Below are 26579 nucleotides of genomic sequence, written 5' to 3'. Positions count from 1 at the left end.
TCAACCTAGGTATGGCTCCCTCAACTCTGATTTAGTTGTTTGCCATTGCCTAACATTTTGCTCATTTTCACTAAGAAGAAAAAATGAGGAACAGAAGAGAGATGATCACCTCACACTGTGTCCAAACTATGTTAGCTAATCCTTTGGAAGGGAGTATCTCACTTTGGTAAAAAGTAAGCATGCCAACAAGTAAATTAAAAATAAAAAATAACTATTCCATGCTTTTCTTTCCCAAGTAATTTGAGCTTGGTTTCATGATTTGAATCTGTGTTTCCAACAATCAAAAGTAGTGAATGGGGCATATCACATACACATGTACACACACAACACATATTACTCACATAAAACATAAACAATACATAAAAAAGCCTGTGGTGCTATATGGCATGCAGATGTGCCCAACGTAGCAATGGATTGTCCTTAAACTTATTTTAAGTTGAAAATATTGTTAAGATAAAAATCCATTGAACACACTAAATTTGCTGAACCCCATGGCTTAGCATCCCAGTTCACACTGGTTGTTGGCCCTCTGCTCCTCTGAGTGACAGAAGTCACAGTGCACAGCTACTGTCCAACACGACAAACAAGAGGGCTGGGAAAATCATAAGGTTCAAAACTGAGGTATGGTTTCTGCTGAAGGCATATTATTTTCTTTCTACCATGAACTAGAAAACAGTAAGTTGAACTGTTCTAAGTTAAGGAGAATCTGAAATGAAATAAACAATTTCATCTTAAATTTCATCTTTTTCTGGAAGTTAAATTCAGTATCAAAATCACTTTTGAGGAAATAAAATTTGTTCATCAAAAGTGACTATTAAAAATTAGAACCCAACTGTATTAAAGAACAATATCAAATGGCAAGATATCAAGGATTGCACACCAAAATGTGCGTTAATTGAGTAGCTTTGTGGAGAGCATGTGACTGCTTTTGTGACTTCTTAGTGGACATTGAGTTATGACAATGAGCAGTTAGGGTGTAGTGTGTCCCAGCACTGATGGGGTTAAGCTGTGGGAGTTGATTGAAGTTGCCAGGTATAACCTTGATGCTCATCAAAGTCATCATCATTAGGAAGTGCCTGACTGCAGGGTCATCTCTTTCTAATTATCTGCCAGTTACAACAGGACCGGACCACCCAGTCAGAGCACAGGAGGATAACAAATAGATGTTTTATTGTGTCTCTGTGTTGTGCCCTAGAGAGGGGCTAAAGCAAGCCAGTGAGCTCTAAGGTGTCACTGGGACTGATGGCCCTTCACCTCTCTGTATGCTAACAAAGAAATCTCAAAGCACAGTGCCAGGCTAGTGTGATCCTTGAAGATGTTCTGCTCTGTTAAAAGAATTGAAAAATTAAACCTGGTTTCCTTCCCTTCATTGAAAGTACTTAAATTTGCTAACGTCCTTAAATGGTAAGTTAAGGTTTATTTGACCATTTCTGAATAGTTCAAGCATAACTTACACTTCACTTAGTTAAGTTCCCCAGAACTTTCTTTTTCTAGAGAAGCCTAATAACACTTTAAGACACTCTCTCAGCAGCATGGGTCGTGTCATTAGTCCCTGCGTGATGAAAGGCTGACATGCAATGGACCTTAAGGTGTACATTTATGCAAGCACTTCAGCATGCCAGACTTTGAGTTTAGAACACACAGTGGCTTGGTACTCTGTCACCGCATATTTTCCCCATTACACAAGGACTTCCTGTGCAGATGACAAAATTCGTTTTTCCAACAAAATTGTTTTCAGCACAGATGTTTCGGTGACTAAGTTTTGAAGGAGCATTTTAATCAAATGCATCTTAAAAGTTTAGACTTTTGAACAAATTAAACCTTTTTCTTCCCTTCTCTCCTTTTTCTTTTAAGAACATAACTTAGGAAGCTCAAGTCTCTTTTCCCATAGAAGAGAGAAAATGTTCAAATAAATCATTTGAAATCAAAGTATTTCAAATTGCTCAGTTGTTGTGCCCCATTCAGAGTATGAGATGGTCTCTCACAAGTTAATGTTTCAAATAATAGTCATAACTTTTCTGGTATAACTGTGGATGAACATCTTCAGGTTTGTCATAGTTTCTTCCATGTTATAAACTGCCTGATGAGGTTTTGTTTTATCTGATCATTCAATAACCTAGTCATAAGACTCCTGGACTTGACATTAAACATTTGGAAGCTATTTTATAACTGGTGAATTGTAATCTCCTACCTTTGGGTAACTATTCTTTCTCCTTTTCCATCTTTGGACATTTAAATTTGGGTTCAGTCATTAATTTATCCTTCTAATCTGAAATCTAGGAAGCTGATTAAACTATGGATAAGCCAGCTTATGGAAAACATATGGTGATGGTTAAATACACTGAGGACAGTTACTTCAATGCAGTTTAACTCCTGTTGTAAAACCAGTCAGAGGTGGATATGGGAGCAAATATAGCATATGACCTGTGTCCCTCCCCAGTAGGCACCAACAGAGAACAAAGAGGTGTCACCAGGGTGATGTCAGCAACTGGCAAGCCATGTGAGAACAAATGCCCACTCTGTTACCCCTGGTCAGTTTTTCTCTCATTTTCTTTACTTTAGATTGGGAGTTCTTTACAAATATATGCCATAAACTTAGATGAGCACATCAGAAAGAAAATACATACTACATTGCTCTCAAAAGAATGTTTGGTGGTCACCAGCTTTGAAAACACTCAGCAGCTTTGAGGAAATATGCATCTCAGGTCTCACTCCAGGTCACCTAGTCAAAATTTGAATTTCATCAACATCTATATAGCTCCTATTAGATAGACATCAAGTCTTAGAAGGATAGACAAATCCTGGGGTGAAAGCTCTGTACAGTTCCCATAGGAATGGATTAAGTCTTCTGATGTGAAGCTGTTAGATACAGCATGGAAATCATTCCCTTCTAAAGACCCTCCAGGTCTTCTGAGAGCCTGCTGATCTCAGGACGAGCATGTAAAACGATACAACAACTCTAGTACATGAGAGAGATGCACTCAGAGTCACTTTCAGTTGAAGACCTGGCATGGGTGGGCTTGGGATCCAAATTTTTATAATATACACAACACAAAGGTGTCCTATCATCACTCTTCCACATCCATATTACCTGGATCAGAAGGAAACGTTTTCATTAAGGCTTGAAATAAAGAAACCTGCCACCTTTGCAGGGGCACAATGGCACTGCTCAGCCGTAAGGCAGACCTTGCCAGATATGATGTTTTGCTGAGCTATTAACTTGTGCTAGCTTATGTAAATCACTGTACATTAGATTTTAGGCTTTGTGTCAGCCCCAGGGGTAGCTCAGTTCTTATGTAGCCAATTACAGATGGTACAGGTTAAACATGTAGTTAAGCTTTTGCTGGATGGTGACTTCATGGGGCAGAGCCATACTACTTAGTTCATGTGTAGCCCTGCCCTAGCATACATGATTTAACTTTAATAAGACCCTTTATTTGGGTGGATCTGAGAGGAATTTCCTGCAGAAGTAAGCACTGTTACCATTATTGAACAGCCTGATTTACTGGTTGTATTTTGGCTATTGAACTGAGTTTCTCATGGATTATGAATATCAGCTGCTTATCAGGTATATGCTTTGGCCATGCTTTCTTCCAGTTTGCTGGTAGTCATTTCTCTTGTTAACTGTTTTCTTTGCTGTTCTGAAACATTGTAGGTCGGTGAAATCTCTTAAAAACTAAAAACTAAAATAAAATATGATCCAATAATCCCATCTTTGAGTAAGTATACAAGGGAATTGAAATTAGTATGCTAAAATTCTATTTGTGTTCTCATGTTCATTTCAGCATTGTTTACAAATGGAAGAACCTATGATTCCGTTAATGGATGAATGAATAAAGAAAATGTGGCATGGATGCATAATGGAATATTGTAGAATTAGAGAGTAAAGTGATAGAAACTAGAAGCTAGGGGTCAGGGGATGAGGGTGGAGAAAGGAGAATGTCAATCAAAGTCTAGGTGATATAGAAAGGAGAAGCTAGGATTCAGGCATGAGAATGGAGAAAGGAAGGTGTCAATCAAAGTCTAAAGCAAGCTAGAGAAACAGCTGCTGGGAAGCTATTGTGCTGCATGAAACCACATTGAATACTGACGTATTATATAGTTCAAAATTGCTGAAAGAATAGGATTTTTAACCTTTTGTTAGATTTGTGGGTTGTGCTCAAAGCCTTGTACATACTATTTAAGTGCTCTACTAAGTTACATACCCAGCCTTGAAGAACAGACTTTTGGTATTTTCATCTCAAAATTAGTTGCATATTATTTAGCATAACTGAATATCTTTCACAATGTGCATATAAATCAAATAATCACCACATCATACCACCATCATATACACAATTACCACTTGTCAATTAAGATACATAGATAGATGTATATTAGAAAACAAGAAACATTGCTGACTAAGGTACATATTAACTTACAATCATGTTAAAAAAACAGGTCTCTGACAAAATCATGAACAGTTTCACAGTGCTCTTGGACCACCACTTTTTTCATATTGTGCTAGAACTTATTGCACCTAACCCTTGTTAGTCACATGACCTCAGCACACACAGAGGTAATAGTCACAGACCTTGTCTTAATTTAAGTAACTATCCAGTGATACTGTAACGTAGTATAGTATATACTATATATGTGTATGTATATATATATATATATATATATATATATATATATATATATATCTTTGTTTTCAATGCCTATATGTATGTGACCACACTGTTGTCTCTTTTGTTGTTGATGTAGGAGTGTCTGAATTTGCCTCAGGTCAATGGCGTAACACATGACTGCTACCACCAATAAAGAGAGGAAAGGAACACAAAGTCTATCAACAAACTCTGACTTAACCTAGGCTACCAAAAGTTTAGCTGGGGAGCTAGAGAGATTTCTCGGGGTTCAAAGTACTTGTTGCTCTTGCAGGTTCAGTTCTTAAGCAACCAGATGGCAACTTACAACTATCAGCAACTCCAGTCCCAGGGATCCGATATCCTCTCTGGCTTCTGTGGGCACCAAGCACACATATGGTATACATACATACACACATACATACATACATATGCATGCACACACATATATGCAGGAAAAATATTCATGGAATAAAATAAAACTAATAAATAAAACTTTAAAATAAGAGTTTAGCTGGGCATAGTGCTACACATCTAAAATTCTAACACTTAGGAGGTAGTGGCAGGTGGGTCTATTGTTCAAGGCCAGCCCAAAATACAGACCAAATTCCAGGTCAGGCTGGGCTGTTCAGTGAGACCAAAGAAACAAACAGCTTTCTCTCAGTAGAGGTCTATTCTTTAAGTTATACCTTAAGGGTGATAAAAGAGGAAGTAAAAACAAGAAAACAAAGTTCTAAGAGGTCACATGGGGAGTCATGTTTACTTGGCAGTATGTTCTTGATATGTTATCTTAAATTTATTGTTATTATTATCATTTGTGTGTGTGTGTGTGTGTGTGTGTGTGTGTGTGTGTGTGTGTGTAGGTCAGGGGATAATTTTTGTGGAGTTGGTTCTTTCTTTCTGCCTTTATGTGGGGATTGAACTCAGAACATGAGGCTTGCCTGGCAAGTGTTTTACCCACTAAACCATCTCACTGGCTCTGGATATGTTATCTTTACGATGTGAGTCTTGAACCTGGAAGCAGTATTAGAAACCTTCACCCCTGGAAAGAGCCAGGCTTTCACAGCAACAGTGCTTTGGCTGAGAGCTCTGTTTAGCTGGCTTTGTGAAAATATCAAGTCACCATTGCAGCTGTGTGGTGGACCGCCACAAATCTGGGACTAGAGAGGAAAGCTGAAGCCTGTCCTTTGCAGACTTAAATCTAGCTATTCTTACCTTTGAGAGTAGGTGGTCATAGATTCCAGCTGCACAGGGAGATTCAAAGCCAGTTGAGAATGAAAAGATGAGCATAGCTGTGTGTGCGAATCATCAGGATTTCTCCAACTAGAACTTTGGAACAAAGCTTGACCATGCTCAGATACTTAGAAAACTTGTAATCTTTATCTCCAATGTACACAGTGAGCTAGAAAGGTTTATCTTTGACTCTCGGGTGAAGGTGATATGTGAAATCTTTAGCATCCAGTACAGCAATTGGCTTTAACCTGGTAAAAATGATGCTTAGAATGCTGGTCTCTTATGCTGTAACAGGTGTGGATCCTTTAAGGCGTGCCAGGCATTAGAGAAGTTACTGGTCTGTAAAAGACCCAAGGAACCCTCAGTGAGGGGAGGAACTGATGGCATGATTAAATACTCTAGTACATTTGAAAGAAACCAAGGACAGAAAAATAATTACTTCACAGCTATGGTTACTTACCTAGTAGAATGGAAGTACACTCATTTGTTTTCATTTTTGAGATTGGGACGTACTATGTAGCTGAGATTGGCCTTAGACCTGAGCTGTTGCAACAGGAAATCCAGGCTGGCCTTAATCTTGAAAATCTCCTGCCTCAGCTTCCCAAGTGCTGAGTAACAGGGATGTGCAATGGCATTTGGTCTGTAATTTAAACATCAGTACACTGAAGAGTATCAATGTCAAGCTGGCATGAACCAATCCATTCTCAGATCTGTTCTTACTTGAATAGACACATTTTCAGTTCTCTTTCTAAATGGGCCTTGTAAAATTTTATATTCCTTTAGTTTACTCTAAGGTTGAAATATGTTAAAAAAAAACAGCTATAATGCATCAATAATTTTCCCTGGACACAGAAAGTGACCACCAGTGACTAGGAATCAGAGTGATCAGCAATGTTTGCTCAGGAAGCATGGAACCCCTTACGATTTCTCCCATGCTTTTTCCCGGTTGTAATAGCTTTGCCCCAACAGATGATTCATCATGCCCAGATTCTGATATTCCCTCTGCTCCCAGTAGACTCTTATTAAATCACAAACATTTATTAAATTCTTGCCACCAGAAAAAATGGCGACTTAGAATTTATGCTCTGCAATTCCAAATTTAAGCCCTCATGATTTTAGTTGTTGAAAAATAAACATGGTGGTTGGGGCCATAGCTTAGTGACAACATTCATGAATAGCATGCCCTGGGTTGGATCCCCAGTATTGGAGGGAAAAGCAAGTTAGAAAATGTTAGAGGTGGATGAGTAGCTCCAGAACAGCTGGAAGTAATGTAGGCATGGACTGCCCTAGTTCTCTATGGACATCTGTACTCAAGTGATTGTGGGAAGGTATTTGAGAATGCTGACATCCGGGGCAAATTAGACAGTTTGGTGTTTGTATGGTTTGTGAATTGTTTGAACATTGTCACAATCTCTGTACAATGTCTATAGATACTTAGATGCTGAGGAAAGTCCTTGAAGATTTCCATTTTTCAACTGGCAGAGCTGTGGTTGACTGGACTGCTAAGTTCATGAAGGTTCCAGATTATCTGAATGTCCCCTTTGCTCATCCTTCCATGAGGAACTACTTTTATCTGTGTTTGGTTACCAGAGATTCTCATGGATACCAGTCCTGTACAAACAGACAGATACTTTGGGTTTTTGTCTTACTTTGCTGCCCAACACTGTATGACATTAGTTAGGTCACATCTTCTTCAGGAAATCTTCTCTGTGTGGTGAAGTGTTGGCTAGACATTTCTGACTCAAGGACTCATTGCCCTCTGGTGTTATTTCCACATTTCTAAACTTAATGAAAATCAGACAAGGATCCAGATGTATTATTACCTAGTAAAATGTGTTTCTTATGGACAGTGATTTGCAAGCCTTGAGAACCAATTATAGAAATTCTCAAATGAGCTCCTGGGATGAACACTGTCTCAAAGGGATGATGCTCTTCAGCTGCCATGTTTGGTTTGGAATGAAGATACCATCAAGGGCATTGGAAATGTAATATGTGTGTTTTCAAAATAAAATTCATTTTAAAAGCCTTTGAATTTAGACTTTTACTATTAGTAACTGATACTACTACTTCGGTGTCTGAGTATGATCCAGCATAGGTGGCAGCAGCATTGTCTGGAATAGTCAAATCCTTGGGGACCAATAGGAGACCAATGAAGTAAAAAATTGTAGTTGAGACCACAAGGCCCACTTTGATAAGCTTTCTAGGAGACTTTGTTGTTGGCTAAAATTTGAGCATGGAAACTCTTGAGTCCCTCAGAGAAACTTCCTAATCATCATCTTACTTGGTTCCCATCATCATCCTGTGAGTGCCACTTGGACAAGTACATTCATTCCCATTTGACACAAGGGACCATTGAGATGATATGAGTGACTTGGGATCCTGTAACCAGCATTGGATATTTATGCTTTATTTCTTGGAATTTCCTGTATAGCACGGAAACATCAAATTAGCCTCCCCTCCACTTAACTCACTTGTCTTACTACCTATTAGGGAGGGAATCCCTTTGTCAACATTCTTTAAATTCTTCTAAGGCAATTTTCTCATTAATTGTTACCTTGATCAAAAGGATGCCTCTGAGTCAGGCAGTGGTGGCACATGCCTTTAATCCCAGCACTCGGGAGGCAGAGGCAGGTAGATCTCCGTGAATTTGAGGCCAACCTGTTCCAGGAAAGGCACAAAGCTACACAGAGAAACCCTGTCTCCAAAAACAAAAAACAAAAACAAACAAACAAACAAAAAAATGATGCCTATGTTTTTGATATCTAGCTCATACATTTTTAAGAGGAGGTACAAATTGTAGAATGTGTCTTTGTAAATGTGTTAAAAATGAAATTTAGAAATATAAGAAGGAAGGAAAACTTGAACTCACTCATGGTTTTATTACTCATTAATGTTGTTTGTTTAAGTGAACTATAATTTGTAGAAAGGTAGAATCATTACATGTTTTTTAACTTTTTGCTTAATATATCTATATATCTTTGTTGTATTTGTATGTCTGTGAATATTTTATAATTTTAACAGTCAGAGTTCTCCAGAGAAATGGGATCAATAAATCTATACCCCAATATAGATATCAGTATCAGTACCATCTCTATCTATCTATCTATCTATCTATCTATCTATCTATCTATTTATCTATCTATTTATCTATCTATCTGTCTGTCTATTTATCTCCATATCTCTATCTATATTATGATAGAGTCTCACTTTTAGGACTTGGGTTACATAATTATGGAGGCACCAAAACTTCAAATCTGCAGACTAAGCAGAAGGCTGGAGACCTGATGAAAAATGATATTAATGTCAAGTTTAAAGGCAGTCAGCTGGGAGAATTTCCTTTTCTTTCTTGGGAGATATCAATCATATTTTAGGTCTTCCACAGGTTACATGAAGCCATACAACTGTAGGCAATCTGTTTTACTCAATTCTACTACTACTTTAAATGCTAATTTCATCTAAAAATATCTTCATGGTAACATCCAGATTTGTTCAACCAAATATCTGACACATAAAATTAACCCTCGCAACAGTGCTATCCCTAATGGTTGTATGTATTTCATCTTATATATTAATCATATACAGTAGAACCAGTACCCAAGATGGTCATTTAGGTTGCCCTCCATATTTCCCCCTGCAGTGCTAGCATATCCTTTGTTATTTACTTATTCTTCTTCACAATATGCGATAACACAGAATGTTATAACAATCAATGCATGTTTTATTTATTCATTTTTAAAGTTTTGAGTTCATGCTGCCAGGTTGCCTTTGCAGAGGTCTTTCCCTCTTGAACAAAACCCCATTCTAGGAGAAGAAGCGGAGCCAGGTCTACATTGATTTTTCTCCTTTCCATTACAGCCTGTCAGACCATGGGAACTGGCATGATGCTGAGTTCCTGGGCCACCTCCTCAATAGAAGAAGTGGCAGAGGCTGGCCCTGAGGCACTTCGCTGGATGCAACTGTACATCTACAAGGACCGTGAGGTCAGCAGGCAGCTAGTGAAGCGAGCTGAGCAGATGGGTTACAAGGCCATATTTGTGACTGTGGACACCCCTTACCTGGGCAATCGCTTTGATGATGTGCGGAACAGGTTCAAGCTACCGCCACAACTAAGGTAAGTATGGTCTCACAGTCTCAGAGTGGGGTTTCTCTGTCCCTTTCATGGGCCACCTCCAAAAGCTGATTTTTCTTCTTCTAGCTTGCAAGTAGATACCATAGAGATGTAAATCTCCAGAGAGACATTAACCTTAGAGCGTGGTTAAAAGGATCTCATTGGGAATGACAGGCTCTGTGTTCTAGAGAAAGCCACTGCCACATATCTGTATAATCTCTAGCAAGTGTTGCTGCTTGGGATGTCACATGTTTGAGCTATTACAGCAGGATGGATTACTACATATTTGTAAAATTAAACAGATTTTATTACCAGCATGCATTAAGGCTTTGGGAAGTATGAAATAGCATGCAGATAAGTTTTGGATAGGTACAGTTTTTATTGTGATCCTGGTACCCTCTTTCTTTGTGGAAATCAAAGACCCACATTCATATTTTAATTTTAGTTGTATTAGGAGCAGACATGGCTAGGGAGATGTAAAATGGGACAAAAAATGGAGGAAAAAGGAGCCATGTATTTGATCCTTCATCTTCTACTTCATTTTATGCTCCTCTTTCACATGGTTCATCCATGGATCAAGATTTGTTCATTCACTCATTCATTCATGTTGGCAAAAAACATGCATTACATCATCTAAAACTGAACTACAATGATTTCATTGGGTCACTTAACCTGTGATTAACTTTTAATTGTCCCTTCCCTTGTAGCATTTTAGGAGTAGAAGCAGCTTGAGTAAAGCCAGGACCTCAGTGGAGCTCAGTGAAAGAGGACTTCAGGTTCGTTCAGCTAGACATGTCTTTCCTCGTTGCTTTCTCCTTCCATGTTTTATACCAAAAGGACCTCTTGCATTTTTCATACCAGTTGTGACAGATGTGTGACATCTCTTGGGCCTATACATATTTGAACAGACATCAAACCTTTATCTTAGTGGATGGTATTTGATGTTGAGTGTCTATGGATGTCTTGCAAGAAGTCTAGGGCTCGTTCTACAGGGGTCACTGCTCACTCTGTCTACATTTTATGTTTGCAATTACTAGGGCTTTAAAGATCAAAGAAAGATAAAAGAATAAAGATAAAGCATCCGATGTTTACTTTGTGAAAGAACTCAAAATGAACAGATGCAAAGCTCAGGTCAGGTTTCCCCATTGGGAGAAACTGATTATTGGAAATGAGACTTTCTATGCATTATAGACAGCCTTGTGTAAGGACCATAAAATTGTCACTTCCCATAGCCACCAGTACACCTATGAGACTTTAAAGATTTTGCTGTTGTGCTGTATGTCAACAGGTGATGTAATTAGTGGGAATGTTTGTCACTCCCAGACAGGTTTGGGGATATTAGTTCTGTATGTAGTACCTCTAGTAAGCCAATGATAGACTTGGAGTAAAGCTGGGCCACAGATCCGATGGACAGGCTACCCAGATACCATGGAGGGTGAAGAGAACAAAAGCAAAAACTGCCTCTCCTGACCTAATCCTAAGCCTGCCAGATTCACCAGAAAGCCAACTACTTACAACTTCTCTAAAATGCAGTCTTCACTCACCTTCTGCCTACTTCTTTTTTTTTTTTTTTAGACTTTCAAAAATAATTAGTTTCACACTGTCGCTGTTTCCTACAGGAAACACTCCTTATTTCCCTTCCCTTCGGTTGTTTGTGAAGGAATGGCCCTTTTCCTCTTTCCCTAAAGGCATCACTCTTAACAACAGCGATGGTAATAGAATCATGGAGTTTGCTTTGTGCTTCCTGCTCTGCGTAGCAAACGAGTGGGTATCTAGTCCTGTGAGCAGGAGGACACTGTTGTGTATCCCAGCTGGGACCCCTCGCTTCTCAGCACGGAGGTGACTGCATGATGAGCCACAGGCCTGAACGCTCCCCCCTTTTCCTTTGCCCCTGGACTTCTGCCCAGATGATGTGGCGGGCCGTGAAACAAAGACCCCTTTCAGCTATTAGTGTTCACAGGAGTGGCCCTGGGTTTCCAGCTTGTCACAGCTCTGTTCTGAAGATGATCAAATCACGAGCAACACATCCAGGTTATGGGGAAGACGGAAACATCCTGCAGCTGGGCACACCCCACCCTGGCCTGCACACTGGTGGGGCTTGTCCTGAGGGCAGCAGGGCAGTACAGGGACTTCTGCTCAGCGTCTCAGGGGCCCGCATGCACTCTGAAGACAGAACACACAAACTGGAGGAGGTCAAGCCTTCTGCTTGAGGCTTCATTTGTCCCGCAGAACTCATCTGTTAACAACCCGATATGAAATCAGTTTCTTTTTGCACTGACCTGACTCATAGAAGGTGAAGCCTGCTTTTCAGAAGTGAGGTTTGGCAAGGGAGGGAGACAGGAAATCCGGGGGAGAATGAGTCGCTAAGCCTGGCTCCTTTCAGCCTTTGCTACTTCCTCTGCCCCGGGTGGAGGGGAGGGCCCTGACTCTTGGCACCCGGGAGCAGAGAGAGTTCAGGGGGTTGGTAATGGCCACTTGGTCTATATGCAAAACATATGTGTGTGTGCACATTACAACTGGCATGAAAGTGGGAAGCAAAGAGGAAATCCTCCACTCTAGAAGAAGCAGGGACAAAGCCAGCTCACCACGCAGATTTCGGAGCCTACCAGGCAGGGGCCTTTGGTCTTGTTCGTACTCCACAGAGATGATTCATTTACCCGGGTTAAGATTAGTCTGTCCCCCTTCCCCCACAGTTCCAAAAAGTTTAAAGAAAAGCAACAAGATCAAATCATTGTCAGGAATACACACCGAGGCCAAAGGTGTCCACACCGGAACCTTCAAACCTGATACCTTACATGGAAAAATGAGCTTGGCCGAGCAGAGTGAGTCAAGGATCTTTAGACAGGAGATAATCTGGTTTTATCACAGTAGACATTATATGCAACGATGCGTTTTTATTAGGGAAAGGTGTAAATGACAGCCAGAGGAGTTGAGATGATAAAAGGAGAGTTTGGAACCCTGTGTCCAAGAGGCTGGGCTGTCACTGAGAGAACAAGTGAGCTAATCTGTTCTTCTCTAGGAAGGCAGACGGACTGGATATTTTGAGTTGAGCTCAGTGAGAACCATTTTGGTCTTTCTAACCATTGTAAATGGAATACATTTGTAACATGAAGACTTATTTTTTTATGTGTATGGGTTTTTGCTAGCATATATATCTGTGTACCATAGTGCTCCACTGAGGTCAGAAAAGGGCTTTGAGTCCCTTGGAACTAGATAGTTGTGAGCTGATATGTAGGTACCAAAAAATCGAAACTGTGTCTTGGAAGAGTAGCCAGTGTGCCGTATCCCACAAATTTGTGACATTGTGAGGCTCTGCCTTTGTGGTTAATTGTTACAAGAGCCGTTACAAAACAAACCTAACCCTATTGAGTTCATCTTTGGAGTAGCTTTGCAATGAGATCTGCCCTTGTCACCACACTTCAAATGTCCACTTGAGCCTCTGCCCGTTGGTTTACTTCCTTTTCTACCCCATTGTCCTCCTTTGTTTTACATCGTACTTCCATTCCTACACACTTGACAGTTCACGTGTTTACTATTTCTGCGATGGATGGAGATCTTTTGCTCACTTCTTTACTGGTGTTTACTAAATACCTAAAATACTGGTAGATAGTAGGTGCTTAGCATGTGATTGTTTAATCAGCACATAAAAATTTACTAATGCAATTGGGGTTTTCCCAGTGTAAGATAACTAGGAAAAAGTTGAACAGGATTAGAATTCCAAGGTTGTGGCCCCAGTCTGTCTTTAGACCACCTGGCTCCACTGAGAAGGAAGTGACAAGGTATGTTCTGAACACTGTGCTTTTCTAACCACGGAAAAAGGCTGTAAATCGTGAATTTCTCTTTCTTTCCATACTCTGATGGTATTGTGAACTTAACTGATTTTTATTTTGTTTTAATTTACTTTGAGAGTTTTAAATATAAAGATGTGGCTTTATCGTTAGTATTACCTTATCAATATTTATAAAATTGTATGTTACCATCAATGTTCATTCCTCTTAGTCATACTATTGGTTATTTAAACATATTTACTTTAGTAATTATTACTGTTGCTTGGTACTAACTTACTAAAATCAAAACAATTTCTATGTTAAATTAAAAAATATATTAAGGGCTACCCCAGGAATAACAATTCCCTTATAAGGAAGAAATTTGATCTCTCTGTGGCATTTATCAGCTCAGGATTCTCAAAATTAAGCTTCAAATAGTTATGCTAATATTTTGGTGTTGTCTTTTTCATTACTTACAAAATGGATATCAGATGTTACTTTAAGGATCATACACATGCACACACACACACACACACACACACACACACACACACACACGTCATGATCTGAATAAAAATAGCATTCATGGCAGTTTCTTTCAGAGCCATTGGTAAAACACCCCATCGTGGTTCTCTGTCAAGATATCTGAAAACTTTTTCTTGGCTTCTGGCTTTGAACAAAGTTTAGAGTAACAACAAGGCTTCATTGTGCCCTGAGATTTCTGTAAGGCAACATTCATTCAAGTGTTGATCTGCATTGCATGGTCCAAGAATAACAACAGTTATTTATATAATTTTATCCATGTTTCTGTTTTTTCCTATCCATTTCACCCTTTCACCCACTCCTGCTGAAGCATGGCAGTCTGTTTGGTGTGGGGGCAGGAACACATGGAGATAGTTTCCTTTTTTCTCCCAGTCTGAGGATGGGATAGATAGATGGCACCTTTTACTTTTAGCAATACTATTTATGTTTGAAATTTAGTATCATTGAAGTAACGGACTAAGTTTGTCTCCCAAGGAAACATTTATTGAACAGAGAGCTTAATTCAATTTAAATTAAGGAGACGACAGAAGACTCAGGACCGTGACATACTGTATAACCTTAAGTGTTTTGACAAATGGAAAGCTCAGGTATTTCATCAAAAGCCAACAACTAGATGGGCATCATGTATTTGGGGTGTTTTATGTCTTTATGTCCATGAATCTACAGGAGTATGTTCAGTCTTACTGAGAAAACTGCCATTGATGGAGTAGCTTGAGTAGAGTTGTTTGGAATTGAAAGTTCATGTCCATGCGATGGTCTGTGCACCCTAACTACTCCATCAGTAACTTCAGCTGAAATGTTCTAAAGTGTAAACTAAGCATCAACAAGTTTTGTATAAAAAGAAGGTCTAAAATAATTTAAAAATCACATTTCCTAGATACTTCCATCTGTAGAGATACAGTGTTAGTTATGGCTCCAGGATCTTTTCTATGTTCAGTGGCAGAGCTGGTGGACTCATCCACAGATGACATACAGCTATGCTATCATCCACAGAAGAAAAGCTAGCAGGTCAGTGAAAGTGTGTAGGAGAGCAAGGCAAGTTTCAGCTATTCAAGAGAAGACTTTCACACAATTAGTTTGTAAGTAAATTTGGGGGTTGTAGATTGCTAAGCCACATGGAAATGCCATTGCATATTGCCCATGATCTATGTGGTATGGTCAGAACTGCAAGCAGAACGAACTTTGTCTTTAGCTTGGGAGACTGTCCAAATATAGCCAAGAATGGATGTTAGGGCAAGAGAAAGGATATCAAGCAGAGTGACCCAGCAGTAGAGCTTGGCCATGACTAAGAGAACCACTTGGTCAAACTAGATCAATGTGTTAGACTAGGAGAAGGCAACAGCTCGGTGTCGGCATGTCTAGGTTGTGGCTCCCTGGGAACAAAATGGAGTCACTGGCCAAGTGTAAGTTACTCTTTCAGAAGGTGAAGACTGTTAGCATATAGGAAAGTGGGTGGAAGAGAGGAAGCCAGCAAATGGGGAATTTTGTGAAGATACATAAAACAGTGGGCAACTGAAGTACCTAAACCTGTGGGAACATTCTGAGAATACACACTACATCTCAGAGTGAGTCTACCCACAGATGCAGGAGTTGACAATTCCAGTTTGCTGGGTGGTAATGAAAGCTCAGCAGCAAGAAAACACACACACACACACACACACACACACACACACACACACACGCACACAAAAGAAAAGGTGGTGGTTGGTGATCATCTGAAAGCCAAGACCCTTGTCAAGGTTCTCTGGAAGATCAAAGTTTGAGCCAGTAACCAGGCAACAGCTGAATGCAAGAGGGAGAGGCAAAACTCCTGTGCTGAGAAACACTTCCGGATTCTCCATCAATGCCCACAATAAACTAAGCAAAGAATATACAATTAGCAGTCAAATGACTCAGGCAAGATCCCAAATAATGCCCCTAGCTAGTTTTATTTTTGAGCATCTCATTCTGCACTTGGGTTACTATTGTATATATAAAATGGGAGTCATAGTGATTCAATGTTACCTTCTAGAAGATTTTAAGGAAAGAAATGTACAAATATGAGTATATAAAAGGCCTTTGTAAACCATAAAGCAACATGCAAATGGTTTTTATTATGCTGAATTTGCACAGCTAGCTGAAAATAGCATCCAGTCTATTGTCTGTAGCTGTAAACTGGCTTAAACAAGAAATGTTTGAACATGGCCACACGTTGATCCTTAAGACTGATATGTCTGGATAAGCACACAAATGTAAATTAAACTTTAGGTGGCCAGTTGAAATCACATGACTGCAGTCAGAACACACTCCTACATCAAATGCTGTAAAATTTGCAGACAACCAACCCATAAGTGACTGAGTAATTTATCAGAAAGGGAGCATTTCTTCCCTCCCCACACCCCTTATTTTTACCAAGTCAGAGAGAGAAGCAGTCTCTAATTCCCATTCTATGTATCTATTCTAGGATGAAAAACTTTGAAACCAGTGATTTGGCATTTTCTCCCAAGGGCAATTTTGGAGACAACAGTGGACTTGCTGAATATGTGGCTCAAGCCATAGACCCGTCTCTCAGCTGGGACGACATCAAATGGCTCAGAGGATTGACATCACTGCCTATTGTTGTAAAGGGCATTTTGAGAGGTTTGCCATTTCTCCACTTTGCTGATTGTATGGTCATTTCTAGATATGGTCATGGCAGGTTTTTATAGAGAGTAATTGATTGGAAAAATGATATTACAAATTGAAAGATGTTTCAGCTCCCAATTCCCTCTTTCTCTCAAAACATTTATTATTATTCGTGGATTACATATGCCTTCATGTCTATTTGTAGCTTGCAACCACTTTTCCAAAGACTATCCCTTTCATCTCCCAGCATCACCACCTTTCTTCTTATCCTTATGGATCACCCGGCTCATTTCTTCAGGCTTTGTATATTTTGCAAATAACAGAAAAGTGTTTACTAGATAAAATGCCCAGTGAAAACAAGGAGTCTCCCTAATGAGAAAGCTCACAAAGCAGGATCAAGAGAGTAGTGTTTGAAAGGAAGTTATTCATACATGTAAAGTTTATACTGTCTAGTTTTTCTGTAACTGTTTATTTCCCTTATTTATCAAACAAAAATCATCTCTATGACAACAACTGTATCTATCAAGTAACACGTATACCCAGCCTGGACTGCAGGAAAGGCTGAAGAGTTCGGAGAAGCTGAGTTCTTATCGATTCACAGGTTTTCACTGGGAAGTCAGATGGATAGACTGAGAACATCTTTTTTCTTTTCTTTTTCTTTTTACCAGAAGAGCAGAGATTATGCTTTCAGGAATGAGAAACCATGGGTAGCTGGGAAGTTCTAGAAGAAGCATCCATTCTTACTACCATTTAAGACTTGCATTTTAATGAATGCAAATTGGAATGCAAGATGTAATCTGTTGCTGTGGTTAAACTCTGCCCTGGGAGAACATTAACAAAGTCCCAAGCACGTGCTTCAAACAGGATTTGGTCTTTACTAGAACACACGCTAACAAACAAATAGCATGTATGAGCAAAGGCATAATGCTTCATAGAGTTTCTTGTCTTTTCTTTTTAGAAAACTGATTCTTTTTGACTTTCATGAAGAGTTTTTGTTTTGAAGAAACACTTCTCTAATTAGCTTTTTTCACATATACTAAGTTAAGAAGTTCTTAAAGAATATTATTTCATTATCCTTGGATTATTTTCAAAAGTGTTGACATGTATCTAAAATATTTTACTTCTTAAACTTAGGCAAGTAACTGTAGCCCCAAGTGCTTGACATTAGCTCTCAAAGACTTGAATTTGGTTTTGGTAATATAATATAGAAAATAATACGTGATCAAGACAGCACACGATGATATTATCCTCTCACCATTGTCTTTCTTAAACACTCAACTTAAGGGCTTAAGGGCAAAAGCACAAATACGAATGCCACGTCATGTTCTCTGAGGATTAGTGAAAATGTCAAAGATTTGTAAATATTTTGCCAAGCCAGAACATTTTGACCCTTTAAATAGCTTTTTTGTCTTGGTTATAAAATAAATAATTAAATTAAATAGTAAAATGCAAAATCATGGACAGATTTCATAAACCATTAACAACTAGGGACCCTTTTATCTGATCCTGTTTCTTCCTGTCTTACACACTCATAGTCTAGTCATAGCAAACCATTCTATCCTTTGCCCAATAGCCCCACAATGCCTAGAGAATGTGGACACTCACTCTGAAGGATCAAGATGACAAACTTCTTTAAAGTATCCTTTTTTCAAATGGAAGACCCTTTCTAATCTTATCCTGGCTAGTGTAGGACATCATTGTTTCAAAACATTCAACAAATGAAATGAATCTTGCCGGACTTTCACTACCTGCTCATCTCGGTAGCACCTGCTCCTTTTTATCTTAGGAAGATAAAAATAGCAGTTCATATTTATCTGAGGGTTCAACATGAGTTAGGCACTTTCTCAACATTCAACTCCTTTATGCCACAAACTGATAGAATGAGGATTACTGTCCTCACTGGGTGGTTGAGGACATTGATACTCAGAAGGTAAGTGACTCTCTGCTAATATGGCAGGTGGGCTCCTTGAAGGCAAATGGAAAAACTGCACACATGCTCAGCTCTGGACTTTTAAAATATTACTTACATTTTTTTAATATAATTTGGTTTGGTAGCTAGATAGCCAGAAGCAGCTACAGCATGCCAAAATGTATTTTTGGCTACAATTAGTCTTTTACCATCATAACATACCATATCTCCTTATTGGGTAGAAAAAAATTGTAAACACCATTGCTGTGCAATGTTAAGTGTGGTGGCATCTGCCAGTCACAGGTTGAGTGACTATGTAAGTTAATAAAGATTAAAGTACAATTCCAGTTGCTCAGTTAAGAGAGCACATTTCAATTTTTTTAAAGTTTTAGTTAGCATGCAAGGTATTGGGTTCCATTATGGCAGGCTGAAGCTAATTTGAACCTGTCTTGGGTAGGCTTCTTCCCTAATTCTCCCCCCATCCCCCTAGCCTCCTTTCTACCCTTCTATGCTCAACACCCTCCTTTCTGGTTGTATAGTGTGTGTTCTGTTTCTTTCCTTCTCTTCTTCAGTACCTTCTTGTAATGCTATCATGCCCTCCTTCTGTTTCTGTGGCCTATACCCGTATAGATACATATATGTGAACACTGAAGCCAGCACCAGCATTTGAGAGAGAACACACTTGTCTGTGAGTCTAGGTCCCCTTGCTTAATTAATAATGATTTTAAGATCCAACCATTTTCCTGAAAATTTCATTTCTCTCTACAGTTGAGTAAAATTCCATTATCTATATATTATCTTCATTATCATCCATTCATGAGTTAGTGAACAGCTAGGCTGGTCCCATTTCTCAGCTATCACGAATACAGCAGAAATCAACATGGGTGTGCAAGTATCTGTGCGAGAAGATCTAGAGACCTTTGGGGCTGGGCCCAGGAGTGGCTTAGCTGGGTTACTTGGTGGTTCCATTTGTTGTGTTTTTAGTTTTTGAGAACTCTCCACATTTCTTCCATGGGTCTGCATTAATTTTTACTCCTCCTAGCAGTGAATGAGTGTTTCTGTTTCCTCACACCCTCTCCAGTATTTGTTGTCCTTTGATTTCTTGATGATAGTCTTTTTGACTGGAGTGAGATGGACTTGCCCAGTAGTATTAATTTACGTTTCCTTATTGGGTAAAGGGTTTGAACAATTTAAAATACGTATTGGCCATTCATGTTTTTCGTTCGAGGACCATCGCTTCTGTTCATCATCCTATACTGACTGGGAGTTTTGTTTGTGTGGTACCTTTAAAACATTTATTATTTATTTTTAACTAAAATTTTCGTTTATGTGTATGAGTATTTTGTCTTCATGTGTGCTTGTGTGCTACATGCATATAGTTCCTGTAGAGGACAGAAGAGGGGTCAGATCTCCTGGAACTAGAGTTATAGACAGATGTCAGTGGATGCTGGGAATCTAACTCAGGTCCTCTGGAGGAGCAGCCAAGGCTCTCAAGTGCTGAGCCATCTTTCTAGCTCATGGTACTTAAATTTTTCAGTTTAAAAAAAATGTATATCTTCTAGATACTAACATGCTGTTTGAAGTATAGCCAACAAATGTTTTTTTCCCTTTCTATGAGCTGTCTTCCTACTTTGTTGATAGTTTCCTTGGTTGTCCAGAAATTTTATAATTTCATGTAGCTCCATTTGTTAATCCTTGGGCTTTTTCCTGGGTAACTGAAGTCTTGTTCACCAAATATATGTAGTTTTTTTCTTTTGGTGTGGGAACATTAAATATATTAGTTATAGGTAAAAACTATAGATAGTATAGTCACAGGATAGAGTATAATTACAAACTGTTCTCATGCACAAAAATTAATAACATTGGGAAAAATAGAAGGCAATATTGAACAAGTTATGTTTCTTTTTTCTAGTACGTGGGGCTTATTTTCACTACAAACGAGTAGGAAATATTAAAACCATGTGTTCGTTTGGAGGAGTAGTCATTGTGAACCTGAATCTGTGGCTCCTCTAGAAGCCACGTAAACTAGCAGTTCTTGCCTGGGAAGTACTATTTCAGGATGTCATTCTAAAGCTGCTCTGGGTTATCTAAAATTAAACTTCTTGTAAATTTTTCTCCCCGAATTTGGTGGGTTTTTGTTTGTTTGTTTGTTTGTTTTTATAAACAGCATATATCATCCCAATAACCATAGTCATTATTTTCCTAAATTACATCATTTTCACCATCTCTGCTTCAGAGATGTCTTATTGTTCATTACAGTAAGTCTTGGAACTGAGATTGAAAATGAAAACAATGAGAGGGAAAATAAATCTTCCCTAATAATTATCATCAAAACTAATTTTGTTTAGAAAAGAACATTAATTTTATTCATCTATTTATTTTATATCCTGGCTGCAGCCTCCCTCCAATTCTCTTCTCACAGTCCCTCTCCCCAATCCCCCAATTCTCTCCTTTTCTGTCTCCATCCAGGAAAGGGTAAGTCTCCCATGAGTATCAATAAAACAAGTTGCAGTAAGACAAAACACCTCTCATGTATTAAGGCTGGGCAAGGCAACCTAGTATGAGAAGTAGGGTCCCAAAAGCCAGCAAAAGAGTCAGAGACAGCCCCTGTTCCTGTTGTTAAGAGTCCCACAAGAGGAGCAAGCTACACAACTGTAACATATATTCAGAGGGCCTAGGTCAGTCCTGTGCAGGCTCCCTGGTTGTCAGTTCAGTCTCTGTGATCTCCTAGGAGCCCAGGTTAATTGCTTATGTGAGCTTTCCCATGGCGTCCTTGACCCCACTGGCTCCTACACTCCTTTCTCCTCCTCCTTCTCTTCCTTCTCCGTAGGAGTCCCAAACTCTGCCTAATGTTTGGCTCTGAGTCTCTGCATCTGCCTCCATCAGTTGCTGGATGGCACCTCTCTGATGACAATTGGACCAGACACCAATCTGGTCACAGGAGATGGTCAGTTCAGTCTACTTCTATTATTGCTGGGAGTCTAAGATGGGATCCTCCCCACAGACTCCTGGGAGATTCCCCTGCACCAAGGTGCCTATATTTTGAAATGTTTTTCTATCTTTTCTTGTAGCAGTTAAGTGTTTCTGGTTTTAAATTAAGGTCTTTTGTTCTCTTTGAATTATTTTTTGTGTGTAGGATAGGACATATGGATATAATTTTATTCTTCTATAGGTATTCAGTATCGTCTGAACTTTTTGGCTGGATAGACTGTCCTTACTGTAGAGTCAAATGGCCATATCTGTGTGAATATTTCCATCATCACAGAAAGTTCTACTGAACAAGATGCATAGACCTAGTCTAGGCAGCTTACTGGGAAGGCCTTGTGTCTACCTCCTTCCTGGGGTTAAGGGTGGGTCACCATGCCCATCTGGCTTTTACATGGGTCCTGGGGATTTGAACTCTGGTCCTCAGGCTTGTATGGCAAGTGCTTTATCTGTGGAACTATTTGCCCAGACTAACTTCTAAGTTGTTTAAAAGGACAAGTAGAGAAAAAGAGGTGTAAAATACTGAAAGTATGATAGCTGAAAGTAAAAATGAAATGGCTGAGTGGTTGAAAGAAAGGCAACGGCATTTCCTCAGGTGTAGAAAAGCAGTGACTAATAAGACCAAGAGAACACTACAGTCAAGCAGATGAGTGGGATACAGAGGACTTTAAATGACAAATATCTAACTGACACACAGTTTAGATGGAAAATATACAAAGAAAGGACAGGAAGAAAATGTTAGACAGAAAAGTTCTAAATTTTGGTGATATAATCATTAGACTAAGAAAATAAATCGTACCTTATCACACAGGTGAAATGGCAGAAAAATACAATGGGTATAAAGAGAGAAAAATCAAGAAAAAAATTTGTTATGGAGGACTACAGGCCTGGCCAGACTGTCATCTGTATAAAGGTCAACAAATGGGTTCCAGCAAACAAGGGGAAAGTCTGTAAGGCTCTGTGGGAAAACAATTGCTCAATTTAGTGTGTTACAGCTCATACAGGGATTACACAAAGAAGGGGTCAGTCAAGGGATGCCAGTTTGGTTCTCACTGATCTCTTCTTGGGCAGCTATGCATGAGTGCACTACAAACAAAACCGTAACTAAACGAGAGCTTACATCCATCCGTTTGTAAGAGGTTCAAAGCAGAGAAAACAAGAGAATGAAGGTAGGCGTTGAGGCCAGAGAGTAACCACTGCCAAACCAGAAGGTAAGGGGCTCCGGGCAGCTGACTCAGGAGAGGAGATCAGGTGACTCAAAGGGGTTAGCTAGAATAATGGAAAGGTTTGAGGATATAGCAAAGTCTCATAATAACTGGCACAAAAGAAAGACAATTAGAACTCGAGGAAAGTCAAGTAATGCACCAAAGCATGTATGTCTAAACAGGAAGTAACAAAAAATGCAAAACAGGGATGGCAAGCAATGGGAGCAGAAGTGACCAGTGTGTTGGGGAGCCATCTTGAAATCCTTTTCCCTCCACAGGTTCAACAATTTCTTTAAAAAAATGAAAACAATGTAGCTAAAACAATTAAATTATGAACAGATGTAGTGTTTCCTTTTTCTATCCAAAAGATTGACAGTTTTCATCGGTGCCAATAATCTGCCATAGTAAATAATACTCCAGTTATATTGAGATGACTCATCCAGTAATGTCCAACGGTAAGAACTCTTAAATTCACCAAAGGAATAAATTTAAACCAGTCACTCATTTGAAAAGGAAATGAACAATTTCTCCTTTTAAAAAGTCTTCAGGGCCATCAATCAGAGCTTTTGCACATTGATTTTATTTTATTATTTAAAAAATATAAATTAGAAAGGTAATTATTCTATTTTTATTTTATATATATGTACTATAATTGTATTATTTCTCCCTTTGCTCTCCTCTCTACAAATACCCTGTGATCCTCCTTTCAAATTGATGGCCTCTTTTTCTTTTAATTAATTCTGTACACACACACACACACACACACACACACACACACACAAGTTTTAGGTAAGGTTTCTACTGCTTTAATAAAATATCATGACCAAAAGCAACTTAGTGTAGTGGTATTTGCTTTGCCTATGACCTTGGTCTATAGGGCCGGAAGGAGGTGGTGCTTCTTGCCATTGTATGTGAGTTCTTATAAAGAAAGAGAGTTGGGTCACATGGGTCCTCCTTTTTTTTAATTTAATTCTGGCATGATCAAACACTAGATGGCCTGGGAATTCAACCTGGGTCCTCTGGAACATCAGTTTCAACCACTGAGCCATCTCTCTTCCCCTTGTTTTTCTTTAAATATTTATTTATTATGTATACAGTGTTCTGCCTGCATGTATCCCTGCAGCCCAGAAAAGGTCACCAGATCTCCTTATAGGTGGTTGTGAGCCACCATGTGGTTGTTGGGAATTGAACTCATGACCTCTGAAATGATCAATCCATGTGAGTCTATTTACTGGGTAACAGGGATTTATTAAGATATAAATTGAGGAAATACACTCATGAATACAGAACGGAGTAGACAGCTGAAGTGATTCTCTGATCTGAAGGGGAGTGAATCCACCTCTAAGGCAGGAGCAGGGAGAAGAGCATGTGACCCTTCCTCCTACCTTATAAGAGGTCACATACAATGGCAAGAAGCACTGCCTCTTCGGGCCCTATAGCCCAAGGTCATGGGATGGAGCAAATACCACCACAACTTGGGGAGGAAGGGGTTCATTTCAGCTCACAGTTCCACATCACAGTTCATCATGAAGGGAAGACAGGGCAGGAACCTGGAGGCAGGAACTGATGCAGGGTCATGGAGGAATGCTTCTTAGTGGCTTGCTCCCCCTGGCTTTCTTATCCTGCTTTCTTACATACCCCAGCACCACTTGTCCAGAGGTTGCATCACCCACAAAAGGGCTGGGATCTCCCATGTCAATCATCAGTCAAGAAAATGTCCCATAGGCTTGTCCAAAAGCCTATCTGGTGGAGGTATTTTCTCAATTGAGGTTTCTTATTTTCAAACAAAGCTAGCTCGTATGCATATCTTTTAGGGCTGACCACTTGTTATTTCTACAGGGCTTTGTTTTCCATGATTTCAACCTTGGGAAAGATGGATTCTCCAGGCCATAGTAATTTTTAAGTTGGAGTCTCAGATACGTACTAGTAGTAATAGCAGTCACACTGATAACAGTGTTGGGCTCAACAAAATCCTATATACAATAGAAGTTTTTCTTGTAGTTCTAAGGAATAGGAGTCAGGGCTCAGCACAGATGGCTTCTGGTGAGCACTCACCTCATATCTTCCTGCAAAGAGGCAAGAAGACAGAGCTTCGAGATATTTCTTCTTGTAAGGGAAAATGTCTCTTTTGAGCTTCACTTTCATGAATGTATCCAGTGTTAATTATCTATCAGAGATTCCATCTCCAAATATTATCACATCAGGTACTAAGGTTTCAAGGAATTTGGTGAGGACAGAGGTACTTAGGCCATAAGACATAGGTGTGACATCAACATATACCCATAATTTTAAAATGATAGGATTGCTATCATTATTAAAATATTTGAATTTTAGTATTCAATGGCATATAGTGGGAAGTGGTGCAGTACACAAAAAAATTAAAGTAATCAGAATTGCAAATTGTAATTATTCTTAATTAAGGCATCCTTTGATCCTCATTGCTGAGTTGATAATGTGCATTTTCTGTATCTACCTGCTTAGCTCTCCAAATACTGATTTTCAAGACAAAATCAAACAAATTAGTTTTACTTAATATTACATTTAAGAACTAACAAAATGGAGCATCTTAGAAATAATAGTCTAGAAAATAAAATTTAACAATTATGTTTACTACTTAAAATATTAATCTATTTTAAAACTGTATTTTCAGAAATCAATATATTTGAAGCACAATTAGTGAGTTACCTTATTTTTTTACATATTTAAAATGTATTCCGTTGAGCGAAATTTAATTATATAACAAACACAACAAAAAAGTTACTGAACTTACAACAACTGTGTATTAAATACTGTTTGGAATAGATTTGTTCATTGGTGACTGCTTTGATAATGCTTGTCACATACATACTATTTTATTTTCCATATTTTAGGGTAATAGTTCTGCTAAATGATAGAAATAATTTTGTTTTGTTAGCTAAAATTAGCTAATACAGGCTGGAGAAATGGCTCGGTGCTTACTGCACTTACAGAGGACTTGAGTTCAGACCTGTAAAGTCAGTTCCAGGAGACTCAACAACTCTCTCTCTCTCTCTCTCTCTCTCTCTCTCTATATATATATATATATATATATATATATATATATATATATATATATATATATATATATATACATATATATGTATATATATAATAATGATTGTGATGTGTGATTAGTTGTTTTTTTCTTTTTTTAATTAAGAGATTTTCTATTCATTTTACATACCAACCACAGATTCCCCTTTTCTCCCTCCTCCTGCCCCCCAGCCTTCCCCCCCAACCCACCCCTGATTCCCACCTCCTCCAAGGCAAGATCTCCCATGAGGAGTCAGCAGAGCCTGGTACATTCAGTTGAGGCAGGACCAAGCCTCTCCTCCCTGCACCAAGGTTGAACAACACTCTCTTTTGACCTCATTGGGCACCCATATTCATGTGGTGCATATAAACCCATGCAAGCACATACACATAAACAAACAAACAAATCTTAAAAATATAATTAACAGAGAAAGTCAGTTTTCTTTAATGATGTGATACCAAGTATATTAACCATACTGCAGGGCAGGATTTGTGCCCAGTAAATGACCAGCCAACACAAACTGGACTTGATAGAGAGAGGGGGTGAGG

The 26579-nt window shown here is 39.0% G+C and overlaps 1 protein-coding gene across 1 annotated transcript in view; it reads left to right on the top strand.

Annotated features, from left to right (window-relative positions):
- The window catches only part of Hao1 (hydroxyacid oxidase 1), a 51159-nt gene that overhangs the window by 13762 nt on the left and 10818 nt on the right, over positions 1-26579 (top strand). The window contains exons 3-4 of the mRNA XM_059259601.1: positions 9714-9969; positions 16720-16895. Of these exons, the coding sequence (XP_059115584.1) occupies positions 9714-9969; positions 16720-16895 (432 nt within the window). The remainder of the gene's footprint in view (positions 1-9713; positions 9970-16719; positions 16896-26579) is intronic.

This window comes from Peromyscus eremicus, chromosome 4 (assembly GCF_949786415.1).
Source record: "Peromyscus eremicus chromosome 4, PerEre_H2_v1, whole genome shotgun sequence".
NCBI lineage: Eukaryota > Metazoa > Chordata > Mammalia > Rodentia > Cricetidae > Peromyscus > Peromyscus eremicus.
The sequence above is the reverse complement of the archived record's forward strand: the minus strand, read 5'-3'. Positions and strand labels throughout refer to the sequence as shown.